This window comes from Lepidochelys kempii, chromosome 13 (assembly GCF_965140285.1).
Source record: "Lepidochelys kempii isolate rLepKem1 chromosome 13, rLepKem1.hap1, whole genome shotgun sequence".
Lineage (NCBI taxonomy): Eukaryota > Metazoa > Chordata > Testudines > Cheloniidae > Lepidochelys > Lepidochelys kempii.
Window position 1 is genome coordinate 20,139,279 of NC_136392.1, and position 15,342 is coordinate 20,154,620.

At 46.0% G+C, this 15,342-nt stretch overlaps 1 protein-coding gene across 2 annotated transcripts in view; it reads right to left on the bottom strand.

Moving 5' to 3' along the window:
* RIMS4 (regulating synaptic membrane exocytosis 4) overlaps nucleotides 1-13,326 on the bottom strand; it is a 91,557-nt gene extending 78,231 nt beyond the window's left edge. For both annotated transcript variants that reach the window (XM_073309642.2, XM_073309641.2), the window contains exon 1: nucleotides 12,880-13,326. In XM_073309642.2, coding sequence (XP_073165743.1) covers nucleotides 12,880-12,976 — 97 coding nt within the window. In that variant the 5' untranslated portion in view covers nucleotides 12,977-13,326. The remainder of the gene's footprint in view (nucleotides 1-12,879) is intronic.
* Between the last annotated feature and the right edge of the window lie 2,016 nt (nucleotides 13,327-15,342).

Below are 15,342 nucleotides of genomic sequence, written 5' to 3' on the forward strand. Positions count from 1 at the left end.
TGAATACATCTAAGTTATCTAAATATTCTTTAACCTGTTCTATCCCTATTCTGACCTGTGTTTCTTCCCCCTTGTTAAGATTTGTATTGAGTATCTGATCACCATTAACCTTTTTAATGAAAACTAAAGCAAAATAGGCATTAAACACCTCAGCCTTCTTGATGTCATCAGTTATTAGCTCTCCTTCCTGGGTAAGCAGAGGACCTATACTTTCCTTCATCTTTCTCTTGCTCCTAATGTACTTAAAGAACCTCTTCCTATTGCCTTTTATGTCCCTTCCTTGGTATAACTCATTTTCTGCCTTAACCTTTCTAATTTTCTCCCTACAAGCTCATGCTATTCAACATTTAAAATAAATATGGCAAAATTCCTATTGTCTGAAAACAAGGCTATGTTTTCACTGAAGAAAAAGGTGTGTTTTCACAGTGAGGGAGCAAATTTGAATCAGCTGTCTTCTTGTGAAATTCTAGGAGAGACTATGCACTCTAGAGTTTTTATCTCAATGTAACAAGTCAGGATAAACCCTGGGGGTGGGAGGGTGTAATATAGGGTTGAGTTTGACTAGCTATCTGTGCCTTTTCTCCAGGAATATTTTACAGAGAGAAAACTAATACAAGGTCATTCTCTTGCCTTAAAAACACAGCCCAAACCACGGATAACTCCAAACCACATGCAAGACTGGAGGTCTATCATATTTTACATCAGTTAACAGAGGGTTTCAACCAATGGGACTGTAGCATGTAAATGACCAAGACATAAGCGATTGGCTGAGCTACTCTACTTTGTCTATAATAAGCCTACTACTCAGCAATGAGCTGTTCACAACAGCCAGAAAGCTGGAGCTGCAGCTAGCCAGAGATGTCAAGAGTAACAAGAAGGGTTTCTTCAGGTATGTTGGCAACAAGAAGAAAGCCAAGGAATGTGTGGGCCCCTTACTGAATGAGGGAGGCAACCTAGTGACAGAGGATGTGGAAAAAGCTAATGTACTCAATGCTTTTTTTGCCTCTGTTTTCACTAACAAGGTCAGCTCCCAGACTGCTGCGCTGGGCATCACAAAATGCGGAAGAGATGGCCAGCCCTCTGTGGAGATAGAGGCGGTTAGGGACTATTTAGAAAAGCTGGACGTGCACAAGTCCATGGGGCCGGACGAGTTGCATCCGAGAGTGCTGAAGGAATTGGCGGCTGTGATTGCAGAGCCACTGGCCATTATCTTTGAAAACTCGTGGCGAACCGGGGAAGTCCCGGATGACTGGAAAAAGGCTAATGTAGTGCCAATCTTTAAAAAAGGGAAGAAGGAAGATCCTGGGAACTACAGGCCAGTCAGCCTCACCTCAGTCCCTGGAAAAATCATGGAGCAGGTCCTCAAAGAATCAATCCTGAAGCACTTGCATGAGAGGAAAGTGATCAGGAACAGCCAGCATGGATTCACCAAGGGAAGGTCATGCCTGACTAATCTAATCGCCTTTTATGATGAGATTACTGGTTCTGTGGATGAAGGGAAAGCAGTGGATGTATTGTTTCTTGACTTTAGCAAAGCTTTTGACACGGTCTCCCATAGTATTCTTGTCAGCAAGTTAAGGAAGTATGGGCTGGATGAATGCACTATAAGGTGGGTAGAAAGCTGGCTAAATTGTCGGGCTCAACGGGTAGTGATCAATGGCTCCATGTCTAGTTGGCAGCCGGTATCAAGTGGAGTGCCCCAAGGGTCGGTCCTGGGGCCGGTTTTATTCAATATCTTCATAAATGATCTGGAAGATGGTGTGGATTGCACTCTCAGCAAATTTGCGGATGATACTAAACTGGGAGGAGTGGTAGATACGCTGGAGGGGAGGGATAGGATACAGAAGGACCTAGACCAATTGGAAGATTGGGCCAAAAGGAATCTGATGAGGTTCAATAAGGATAAGTGCAGGGTCCTGCACTTAGGACGGAAGAACCCAATGCACAGCTACAGACTAGGGACCGAATGGCTAGGCAGCAGTTCTGCAGAAAAGGACCTAGAGGTGACAGTGGACGAGAAGCTGGATATGAGTCAGCAGTGTGCCCTTGTTGCCAAGAAGGCCAATGGCATTTTGGGATGTATAAGTAGGGGCATAGCGAGCAGATCGAGGGACGTGATCGTTCCCCTCTATTCGACATTGGTGAGGCCTCATCTGGAGTACTGTGTCCAGTTTTGGGCCCCACACTTCAAGAAGGATGTGGATAAATTGGAGAGAGTCCAGCGAAGGGCAACAAAAATGATTAGGGGACTGGAACACATGAGTTATGAGGAGAGGCTGAGGGAGCTGGGATTGTTTAGCCTGCAGAAGAGAAGAATGAGGGGGGATTTGATAGCTGCTTTCAACTACCTGAAAGGGGGTTCCAAAGAGGATGGCTCTAGACTGTTCTCAATGGTAGCAGATGACAGAACGAGGAGTAATGGTCTCAAGTTGCAGTGGGGGAGGTTTAGATTGGATATTAGGAAAAACTTTTTCACTAAGAGGGTGGTGAAACACTGGAATGCGTTACCTAGGGAGGTGGTAGAATCTCCTTCCTTAGAGGTTTTTAAGGTCAGGCTTGACAAAGCCCTGGCTGGGATGATTTAACTGGGAATTGGTCCTGCTTTGAGCAGGGGGTTGGACTAGATGACCTTCTGGGGTCCCTTCCAACCCTGATATTCTATGATTCTATGATTCTAAATCAATCTCATTTTAAAAAAGCAAAAAGTCTTTCTCCTGTCTTATTTCCCTAACGATCCTATCAAAACACAAATACGCAAAAAAGAGTCCATATGAAAATCTGGTTCAAGATTTTAGTATTGTGTGTGTATCAACAAAGAGAAGAAACCCTGAATAGGGGGCCCGGGATGAAGCATAAGCCCAGAAATAAAGGGCTAATAGGAACCTGAAAGGCAGTAAATCCATTGTGTGGCACCTGAATAGTGCCTAGCTGGGGACAAGCACACCAGGTGGGGACAAGGTGGGGACAGGCAGACCTAGCTGGGGACAAGCAGACCAGGTGATTCCAATAACTAGAGGAAGGACTGCAAGGCCAAAAGGGGAGAACAGAGAGGAAAGCCGCAGACAGGAGTGTATAATTTGGGACTGGCCTCGAAGGGAGAGGGCAGATACAGCAGGGGTGAAGGGGTTCCAGGCAGCTCTCAGTGAGGCCAGCTGCCCTGAAAAAGCTCCTCTGCAACAGGCTGGGAAAACCTGCAAGGAAAGACGAAATTCCAGGGAGAGAGGACTGGAGAACACTCCTCCATGACAGACTCCTGCCAAGAGGCAAAGGGAGGAATCAGCCCAGGGAACCAGAATTTGGAACATAAGAAACAGATCCTCACTGCTTATCAAAAGGGCCCTGGACTGGAACCCAGAGGAGAAGGGTGGGCCTGCGTTATTCTACACCCTTCACAGGAGGAGTGAGCTATGGTTCAGAGCTAAAGGGGAAAAGGACTACTGCCCAAGGCCCACTACATGGCCACTAAAACTCAGTGTTTTCATTTGAACTTTTTGGTGACCCTACAAGCAGTGAGGCTTATCAGAGGGCTGAGTCGTAGGAAGGAACTAAACAGAATGGCTTAGTAACTGCCGACAAGAGATGAAAAAGGCTGCTATGCCACAATTAGCCCTAAGGAAGACAGAAAATCTATGCCCACACTGGTCCAGTAGCTGTACATAGACAGAGTTATGATTATGTCTGTTTTTACACTGTTGTGGCAAGCACAGTGGACACGGGTCTAACCCAGGGATGTCCAGCCTGAGCCTGAGAAGGAGCCAGAATTTACCAATGTACATTGCCAAAGAGCCAGAGTAATACGTCAGCAACCCCCACATCAGCTTCCCCGCTGCCCCACCCCAGCTCCCAGCGCCTCCCACCCACCAGCAGCCCCCCCAATCAGCGCCTCCCCCTCCCTGCACCTCCTGATCAGCCATTTTGTGGCGTGCAGGAGGCTCTGGGGGAAAGGGGGCGGGAAGGGGTGGAGCAGGGGGCAGGGCCTGTGGCAGAGCCAGGGGTTGAGCAGTGAGCCCCAGCACATTGGAAAGTTGGCACCTGTAGCTCCAGTCCCGGAGTCGGTGCCTAGACAAGGAGCCGCATATTAACTTCTGAAGAGCCGCATGTGGCTCCGGAGCCACTGGTTGGCCACCCCTGGTCTAACAAGTCTATTGAAATTATAACTGCAGCTATGACACTATGGAAAGGACATGCATAACACAGGCCCTAAAATGACTGGCTGAGCACCCTTTTGGCAGGTTCTTTGGGAAGCCTCCACCCTAATACTGCTTTCTACATACACTTCTGTTATTGACACATCAACTGCAGTTTAGTTCCAGTTCACAGAATGTAAGTGGTTTTCAAGCATGCTGCAGTTAAGCTGTGGGTGCTGATGGTGTGCAATGCCCCTGCCATGGAATTCTCTTCTTTTGGCTGCTGAAACCATCCATGAAGTAAAGCAGAATTCATGAGGCCCTGATAACAAGGCACATTAGAAGAGGTTTTCTATTACATACGTTTACAGAATCATAGAAATGCAGGTCTGGAAGGGCCTTCGAAAGGTCATTGATTCCAGACCACCGCTCCATGGCAGGATTAAGTATATCTAGCCCATCCCTGACAGATGTTTTGTCTAACCTGTTCTTTAAAAATTCCCAGTGAAGGGGATTCCACAATCCCGCTGGGCAACCTGTTCCTCTGCTTAACTATCCTTGTAATTAGGAACAAACTTTTAATCTGAAACCTATAACTCCCTTGCTGCAAACTACTCCAATTACTACATGTGTTAACCTCATCCACATGGAAGAATACTTGATCACCATCTTTAGAACAATCTTTTACATATTTGACTGTTATATCCCCCCTCAGACTTCTCTTCTCTAGACTAAACACGCCAAATTTTTCAACCTTTCCTCATAGGTCATGTTTTCTAAACTCCTTTTTATTTTTATTGCTCTTCTTTAGAGTCTCTTCAGTTTCTCCACATCTTTCTTAAAGTGTGCTGTCCAAAACTGGACACAATACTCCAGGTGAGACCTCACCAGTGCCGAGTAGAGCACAATAATTATCTCCCATTTCTTATGTGTGACACTCCTGTTAATGCATCCCAGAATGACATTTGCCTTTTTCACAACAGCATCACACTGTTGACTCATTTTCAATGTGATCCACTATAATTCCCAGATCCCTCTCTGCAGTAAAGCTGCCTATTTAGTTCTTCCCCATTTTGCATTTGTGCATTTGATTTTTCCTTCCTAAAAGTAGCGCTTTGCACTTGTCTTCACTGAATTCCATCTTGTGGATTTCAGACCAATTCTGTAATTTATCAATATCAATTTAAATTCTAATCCTGGCCTCTAAAGTGCTTACAAGCCCATCCAGCTTGGTGTCATCTGCACATTTTATAAGCACACTCTCTACTCCATCATCCAAGTCATTAATGAAAATATTTAATAGTACCAGACCAAGACAGACCCCTGTGGGACCGCACTTGACATGTCCTGCCAGTTTGACAGTGAACAATTGGTAACTACTCTACACCGTCTCTGCGTTACCCCACACTTAAAGGCAACACAAGCCTTCGTGTTTAAAGTAGTATTTCTCCATACTTTATTAAGGCAACATAGCTATGAACGTGCATTCCTGTAGGTCAATTACATTTTCAATTACAGTACAGGGGGAAAAATGTGAAATCTTTCTCAACCTGTTATAATCTTGAAGGTGCTGATCACTCAGAGCATTGTATAGGCAACTAGCATTCTGCAAAGCCAGCCGAGTTCTTTCGGAGTTTGGGTAAAATGGCATAACAGAGTAGTGAGGCTGAGATGAAATGAGGTATTGACTGCCACTGTGATTTGACTGATTTGATTGTGGCTGGATTTTGTTTGAGGGGTAGGGCTACTGAGGTTTGTATTATTTGTGTGTGTTATGCAATAACAGAGCTTCCAGGGTCTTTATATGGGTGCTTTTTATCATTTTACAAATCCAAATAAATAAAGTGTGCTGCCCAATTACTATGCCAGCTAGATGCTCAAAATGAGTGCGCAGTTCTGTGCCTAATTTGTGCAGGCAATTATGTACCTAATTAGCCATCAATTGCTGCTCTAATCTCTTTTGTCTTGATATCTGTTCACAGATTATACACTTTAGATTTCACCCCTTCATTCAGAAGACAAAACAGAACTCTGTAGGAATATCACTTTGGTAGATGTACATTCAATGTCTTCTAAATAGTTACAGTCTATTATAAACATTACATGGACGGACCAATCAAAGAACACATTAGTGTGAATCACACCCTGGTAGTCCACATTACTGCTCCACCGTAGATAAGCCCTTAGATACAAGTAATTTTTGGTGGTTTTCCAGTGTTTATTTGATAAACGTTGCTTGGCCGGGGTTTGTATCGGGGCTGTTTTATTGGTCTTTATCAGATAAATCCAACATCAGAAGCCATATAAATAGTTCTGAGGAGAAGACAACATCCTTATTTAAGCGTGCCAATGGCACTTCAAAGTGCCCTGTATGGTCTGCAAGACATATCTGTGGAAGACAAGATTGCAGTGATCAGAGCCCTGTGTAAACCCACCAAATGCCATGTCAAACTGCAGTGCTGAAACATGTTAGCAACTCACAGGTTTCTAAATGAAAACGTGCACATTTCTAACCTAGCCCACAGCACTCAGAAATATGGGCAGGATAACACACAATCTCAAAAAAAAATTGTACAAATAAATTATTTCTCAAAACAACTGGCCCAATTAAAGTTTAATTCCTCTCTACACAAAGCAGATGCATACGTTCTGTCACACAGCAATGCTGAAGTAAAGTAGTTACAGCATTTCACAACTCGTCCTCATGGACGAGTAGAAACCTGACAGAGTAAAGGATATTTTAGCTAGGAGAACTGTGCTTTTGACTTAATAAATGTTGCACTAGAATTAATTTTCCATGAATTAGAAGTGGCGGAGAAACAGTTGCTCTTAGTCAGAAAGATTTTCAGGGACAGGCTCTCCTACTTAGAGTAAACTGACAGCAAACGACCACACAAAGAGACATCATGGAGGGAAGGGTTTCTGTTCCCCATGCTTTGGGGTTCAAAAGATAGTGTATAATCAGCATTCTTCATCTTCTGTACCAGTCTCTTTAAAACTCACTAATAGGTTCAGATGGTCTCAAATGTAGCTATGCTGCTATAAAGGAAATCCACATGAGATTTTCAAAAGAAGTTTGGCAAACAGTTGGAGCACTGAGGATTCCCTGATATCCTCAAATACAGATTTTTCAGGTTGTTGGCATTTTTCAAAAGTTGAAAAAATTATTTTGGATTAGATAAAAAAAAATCACAAATTTCAAATTTCTGGCAAATGGAAAAAAATTGAAGAAAAAATTGTTTTGGGTCAAATGAAAGGTTATATTTGGATTTTGAGCATTTTTTAGACATTATTGAAATGTTTACAAATAAAATTAAAGGAAATTTCAAAACAAAGTAATTTCAAACTGAAAAATAAACATTTTGTTTTGAAAATGTTGAAATGAAATGTTTAGATTTTTCAGAATTTTTTAGGATTTTTTTCCTTCTAAAAACCCAAACAACTGAGCAAAATCAACACATTTCTGAATCTGCATTTTTTGACCAAAAAAAGTTTTCTAAAATTTCATCCAGAACTGGCTAGGCCTATAGAGGGGAGTATGCTGTAGGCATGGTCTATGCACACTGGGGAGCTGCATGAGGAATTCAGTTTACTTGAGTCAGAATTCCTCGTATCTGGGGCAGTGCACCTCTGGATTATCCCCAGTGCAGGCTACTGCCCCATAGGCATAACTGAGCCCCTAGTTAACAATAGGCTTTGCATGTCACTGTACTACAATCAAGAGACAATAACGACTTCAGTCTGACATGTATTGAGAACACATTTAGGATTTAAAAATTACCATTCTGGTCATGCAGCGCACAGATGTTCTTGCTACCTCCTACATACTATTACCATAAACACGGGGCACTTGCATAACAGAGCACCAACCAATTACCCTGTAAGAGGAAGCTTATAGGGTCCTCCAAAACTTTCCAAGGCAATCTAAGGGAAGTCAAACCAGCCATATGAACTCAAAAATGAACTTCACATTATGGAATTCACTTATATTAACAAACAATTAGCATCTTCTATAAAACTGTTTGTATTCAATTGCAGCACAGCACTGGAATTGAAAATATCAGTGGGAACTTTAGAACACACAGAGGCACTTTTTATTTCATAATTTTATACATATTTTAATGCTTAACAGTACAGAGAAATTCAGTCGATCCAACCCAGACAAAGACGTTACAAACCTCTCCACAAGCCCACAGCAATCATGTTACTCTAGTCCAATATGTCTTAACTCTGTTTTTACAGCTCCATTAAATTAACATTTTATTTAGCTTCTCTTCAAAGCACATGCTGGTAATAGAATAATGGCTGTCACTCCGTGACATTGTGTACAAGCAGCAGCACCATAGTTGCTTGGACGTGGTTGTCATCAAGAAATGGGTAACTCTACTGCTTCCTGAGCGGGCATCTGTGTAAATGAGGATGGAATTTACCAACATTTGGGGAGACAGTTTGACATTTTGACAGTGGCAACCATTTTGTCTCTTGGTCACAAAGTTAATTTGGGTACTTTATTCTACCCTCAGCAAGTTTTATTTTTAACTCACGTTCACTTGCGATAGTTCACCATTTGGCAAGCCAGGCCCTTGCAACAGATTACTACTTGGATACAAAGATATAGAATGTTTGATTTCAGCCAATCCCAGGAAAAATGTACTGTCATGTTGTGGCACAGTTAAGATTTCTATCTTGATACTAATAAAAGTATGCTCTGGATTAAGGCTCACATTTTCAAAGTTGAGCACACAAAAATGCACCCATGCTTATGCACTTAATTTGCATGTGCAGGGACCATGATTGTGTTTGCAGTCAAGGTAAATACAAACTAAAGCCCCAATCCTGCAAATTACTGCTTGTGTGTGTCTTAGACTGCTGTTACCACAATGAACTCCACTAGCTTCAAAGGCATTCCAAGCAGGTGCAGGATTGTGGCAGAGGTGAGCAAATGCATTCATATTTATATCCATGCACAAATTTGAAAATTCAAGATTCACTTTAATTTCTTCTATTTAGCTCCTTTTCGTCTATTGCTTTATAACTGTACAATGATCAGAACTAGGACAGACACTTCTATAAATTATAATAATGATATAATAATAAAGACCCCTGTTTTGAAGTTCTTGTCCCCACTGACATGGATGGAAATTTTGACTGAATGAGGCCTGCTAGACTTGACCAATAGAAAGCACAGGAAAGTTACATTTATTAAGTTTAAAAGTGTTGGTAACCCATAGTTCTTATGCTATTTACTGTAGACAGGTTTCAGAGTAACAGCCGTGTTAGTCTGTATTCGCAAAAAGAAAAGGAGGACTTGTGGCACCTTAGAGACTAACCAATTTATTTGAGCATGAGCTTTCGTGAGCTACAGCATGAAGTGAGCTGTAGCTCACGAAAGCTCATGCTCAAATAAATTGGTTAGTCTCTAAGGTGCCACAAGTACTCCTTTTCTTTTTACTGTAGACAGTAATTTCTCCATGTTACAGCACTGCTGTGTCTTAATGGTGAGCAGACCCTGTTGCTCATTTAGGACACCCTTCTCTGGATCAGTCTGGATACTCCTCAGCTATTGATGCCGTTTAGTAATGCAAATTTCAGCACCACTTCCTACTTCCCATCTTGTCAGACCCATGAAACCTGTAACAGGTCCTGCATGCAGAAGGGCACATTTGCAGGTCAGTCAATCTCCCTGTCATAGGATGTAGTTCAGGGACTGTTCAGTTGAGAAATCAGTTTACTTACTAGAAGTTCTGCACGTCTATCTGCATCTTGTGGACCCTGACCCCTCTGCCCTTGCATAGACTAGTATGGACTGCGGCTCTTTCTGTACCCATTTTACCACTGAGAAGTCAGCGGAAGCTCTGAAACATCAGAGGTGTGCAGACTAGGTATTATTGGCATATTGGCAGACACAAGAGATGTGAAAACAATTCAGCTGATGCCAAGACCATGGACAGTGAAGAAAAATGAGGCCCAAGACCGGAGGGGAGATCTTCTGCAATTAAAAGCATTTTCAAAGGTTATTACATACCAAGTTCAAAATCTGGCCCCTTTTCCAGGCCAGTGTTAACTCTATCCAATCAGTTGAAGGTAGAAATGCAGGTACCCTTAGGTTCAGTAGTGCTATTTAGCAAAAAGAAAAGGAGTACTTGTGGCACCTTAGAGACTAACCAATTTATCTGAGCATAAGCTTTCGTGAGCTACAGATTAATCTCTTCTTTTCTATTGCTATCTTCTACAGATGATATTTTGCCAAATGCAGTATCCGTTATCCTGTGCTGTGTATCAGATCTTTTTTTAAAATCAGAATTCATAATGCAATTAGATCTGGTCAGAATCTTGTGAATTTCAGAAGCTTGCTTAAATCTAAATGTTATAGTCTCATGTTTGTCACAATGTGATTATTTATGATTTCTCTAATTTCCACAAAATATGTTTTGTCCAACAAAAATTGTTATTTATGCTTATTTGCATTTTTTTGTGAAAGAGGCAACAGTCCAAAATGTCACTTTTTTCTTTCTGAAACCAGCAGTATTCATAAAAATATGAATACAAATTCATATTTCCAAAGTAAGGGACAATATTGCAAATACTTATTACCAACCATAATGCCTCCTACCTTGAGTAGTTATATTAAGATTAATGGGTCTAACTCAGGGTAGTAAGCAGTGCTCCAGTAATAAGTGCTTGAAGGATGAGGCCAGAACTGTAGATTTCATGAATTCAAAGGCATATCTTTTTATAGGCTCGAATATTAACATTCATGAGTGATTGTTCAGGAATGAGAGAGATCAAGTAAATAAAATTCTGACTACAACCATATATCTTTAGATGTTGGAATAGGAAGAAGTGTTCACTTAATGTATCAGTCTTCTCAGACCCAACATAGTCAGCCCTTCAGTGAGGAAATATCTGTTCACGTCACTGTGTCAGGTTCTTGAACTCCAAAGTGTCTCACCAGAAATAATTTCTGAAGCAAGATCAGAGACTTCTCAAAGCTCCTGTTATTGCCTTGCCTGGTCTTCCAGTTATCACAAGCAAATTGAATATGAAGAGCAAATAAACCACTTGTTGAGATCTCACACCTCTTCTTCTTCTTCTATGCAGGATTTTAAACATATTAAAATATATTCAGTTGGAGGATGCTAAAACCTCCTTCCTGTCCTCTATCTACACTTGCTTGCATGCTGATAGAAGTTAATCACTTCTGACTTTTATATATTTATTTTTTACTTTGATTCTTCTAAAAACAATAATTTTGTGTGTGTGACATCTCACTTGCACATGTACCTATCTATTCTTGCGGGCAGCTGCATTTCTTGGGATAAATTTACAAGACAGGTATTTGAGAGATGCAGCCAAGATGGCAGGTATTAAAACACGCATGTACCTCTTAAGTAACAATCTCTGCATTTGTTACACAAAAAAAGTATTAAAATATATTACAGGAAAGTGAGTTTATGCTTAAAGTGCAAATCATTACACATTTTCACAATAAATTGACAGGAATGAAGAGCATGCTTATATCCCACTCTCTATATAATCTCATTTTAATACATCCTTTTCCCACTCAGATTTGTGTCTTCTACCATGCCATCCCATATGCCTGGAATGCTCTCAAGGATCTTTCTCTCCTGTTCAATCCTACCTCTTGAATTTCTCTCACCTTCATGTGTCTCCCTGTTAATTACCCTTTCTCCTGAAGCATTCTGTCTTGTCTGATTTACACTACGGAGTAGGGACTATATTTGCAAATCTGGATAAATCCCTGCCTAAATTCTAAAAGAGCCATTTAAATATTACCAGTTTAGTGTATTTAGTCTGAAGAGTTCATTGTTCACATTGAAAAGTACTTGGAGCTTGGACACAACGTACAGCAGAAAATGCCTTTTTTGTTTAAAGTACAGTCATCCACCATCCTCTCTGGAAGGCAGCTGAGCATAAGAGAAGGATTAAGATTTGCACCATTCCTTTGTGAAGACATTAATTTGAGAGAGTGAGAGCATTTCCTTCTACAAAAAAATCTCTCTTTTTAATCTCCTCACCCTAATGCAGGTTCCTGACCCCATGTCTCACTATACACAAAAGGTGCTGGGCAGCCATTAGTGGATGGCTTAGGGAAGTCAATCAGTGGATGGGTCTCTGTCACACCCCAACCCCTCAACTGAGCCAGGCAGGGCTAGAGCCAACACATCACAATCCCACATTCTCCCGCTAAAAACCAGCAAATCTTCAAGCCCTTCCACCTCCATGGCCGGCAGAGTCACAGCCACCAGCTGCACTCGCTCCTTTGTAGCGTCAGTGCTTAGCTGGAGGGTTGGTGGGAGACATTTATATCTCTCTATACACCCCCCCCACACAACATGCTAGAACCCTCCCCCTCCCCACACAATGTCCTGAGCTGCCTCACTATTTCTGCCAAGTCTATCGGGCCCTCCCCCATTAATTCATTCACTGACTACCTCACCCAGCCACCCTCATTCATGTGTTAGCTGCCTCCCCCGCTCTCCATTCACAGCCCCTCTGGCCTCGGAGGCACTGGCCCTCTCTCTTCCCTGCCCTCCACTGATGCCCCTAGGGTCCCTCTGCCCCCATGCAGAATCTCCGGTACCTCTCTCCCCGGGGATGGTCCCCTCTGCCCCAGGCATGGTCCCCACCCCTCGGGCCAGCTCTCCCACATACGCATTACACCCCCCGCCTGCCCCACAGACACCCTTCTAGCGCCCCGGGCTCCCCGCCCCACGGCCGGCCCCCTTACCCGCGTCCTCCTCGTCGAAGCTGTTCATGCAGGGGAAGTAGATGGCCAGGGCCTCGAAGGAGGCGGACAGGCTGAGGCGGCTCTGCGAGCGCTCCATGAAGAGCCCCGGGCCGGGGGCGCTGCCGGGGGCCTCGGCCGCCGCCTGCGGCTTGGGCAGCTTCGACGCCCCATTCTTCACTCGGAGCACGGCCCGCGGCGTCTTGGCTACTGCGGGGGCCCCGGGAGGCGAGACGGGGGCTGCGGCGGCGGCGGGCAGGTGGGAGGCGGAGGGGCTCAGCCCCGCCCGCGGGAGGCTGCTGGACTCCCCGTGGGATCTGGGAGGAGGGCGCTGCTCGCTGCTCCGGGGACGGGCGGAGAGCGATGGGCAGGCACCTGCCGCCGGGGCCCCGGGGCGCGATGCAGGCTCCGAGGCGGCTGCCCCGGCCGGTGCCCCTGGGCGCGATGCAGGCTCCGAGGCGGCTGCCCCGGCCGGTGCCCCTGGGCGCGATGCAGGCTCCGAGGCGGCTGCCCCGGCCGGTGCCCCTGGGCGCGATGCAGGCTCCGAGGCGGCTGCCCCGGCCGGTGCCCCTGGGCGCGATGCAGGCTCCGAGGCGGCTGGCGCTGGCGGACCGCAGGCAGCGGTTAGCCGAAGCAGGAGGCAGCGATGGAGGCGGCGGCGGCGGTCCTTGGGAAAGGCAGCGGGAGGCTGGAAGGAGACACTGGCGGCGGCTGCTCAGCGTCTGCTCGCCGCCTTCCTATGGCTCGCCCTTCCCCGGCGGGCGCGGCTGGCCAGATGTATCCCCTGGCGGGCTGCGCTCCCCTCGCCTGCTCCCGACGCCCCAGTCCTTCATTCAGCGGCGCGCCTGGGCGGGGGCTGCCATGAAGTCATCCCGGGAAGGCAGCAGCTCCAATCAAAGCCGACGGAGCGCAGGGGCGGGGCCGCTGCCTGCGCGAAAGGGGGTCGGGCTGCTAGTCCCCCCAGGGCTGCGCCCGAGCACGGCTCCTCCCCGCACACCTGCCCCTGGAGCGCTCCCCTGGGCAGCGCCCGGGCCCTGCCACTGCGTCCTGCCAGGCGGAGCGGATGGGCAAAGCCAGCCCCTGCTCCACGCTGGGCCAGCGCAGCCCCGCCGTGCCTGGTGCCGTGGAGCAGGGAGCGCTGGGGACTGCTGGAGATCCTCGAGGGCCTGCATTAGGGGCTGGGGGCTAAAGCCACTCGACACAAGAAGGGCGAGCGTTTGGGGACCAGCCCACAGGGAGGGGGAGCGGTGGGGCAGCTGCTTCCCCATGCACTACAGGGGAAGGGGAGAGGGAGAGTGCGCTCTGGTTTCAGCAAAGGATGGGGTCTCACCCCCCCTTCCTGTTAACCCTTGGGCATAGGTGCTGGAACAAGGGGTGCTGCCGCACCTCCTGGCTTGAAGTGATTTCCAAATATAGGGGGTTTACAGTTTGGGTCGATAGCTCTCAGAACCCCCACTATCCAAATTGTGTTGCTGATGGGTCTGGATGATTAACCTCTATAACTGTGCCGGTCTCTCCCCCCCCCCTTCCCCCCGCCGCTGCCTCCGTTTCTCCCTCCCTCCCCACTGTTCACAGCTCAAGCCTGAGGCTTGTGCTGTTTCAGGACTTCCTGAGGCCAGGGTTGGATTTAAGGATTTCAGTGGGAAAATACATTGGGAGCACCTTTCATGAAACCCAGGTGGACCGTCCCACATTGGTGAGAGCCGGGTAGCTGGAAATCAGGAGCAGCAGAGGCTGAGAAGAAGGCGTAATGGGAGCAGGAGATGAGCTTGGGGAGATAACGGTGCAAGATTTCCTTTCCCTTGTTGGCCAGAACGTAGTGGGTGGGTATGAATCGCCCTACACAGTATTCTGGATATTAGCCTCTCTCTAATCAACAGAACAGCATTAATTCAACCCCCTCCTACAGTTTTTCTTTCACTCCTTTCCTTTCCTCCATGTTTTTTCTTTCAGTCTCACCCTCCCACCCTTTCCCTGGGGTGGGCTTTATTCCCCTTTTCAGTTTCTCCTTCTTCCTTCTCTCACGTCCCACTCTGCCGTACTCCCGGGATGTGCCCTCTTCACACCCAGTGCCAGCCATGCTCTCTCACTTATAAGTAAGGCTAAAATTTTGTCATGGTTACTTTTAGTAAAAGTCACAGACAGGTCACGGGCAATAAATAAAAAGTCACGGAAGCCGTGACCTGTCTATGACTTTTGCTGCTACGGCTCCATGGTTTCCCCCACCACCGTGGTGGCTGGGAGCTGTGGGGTTCCCCTCTGCCCGTGGCAGCTGGGAGGGGCAGGGTGACCATATTTCCCAAAGAGAAACGGGGACACCCCTTTTCCCCACACAAGGCTGTCGCCCGTCACTGGAACACTGAGGGCTCCCTCAAGAGTCTCTCACCTTTCGCTGGAAACTTGCAGGGGGGGGGGGTGTCACCTGTTGCTGCTGTCCCGGGAACCCTGCCAAGGTCCCACTGGCCA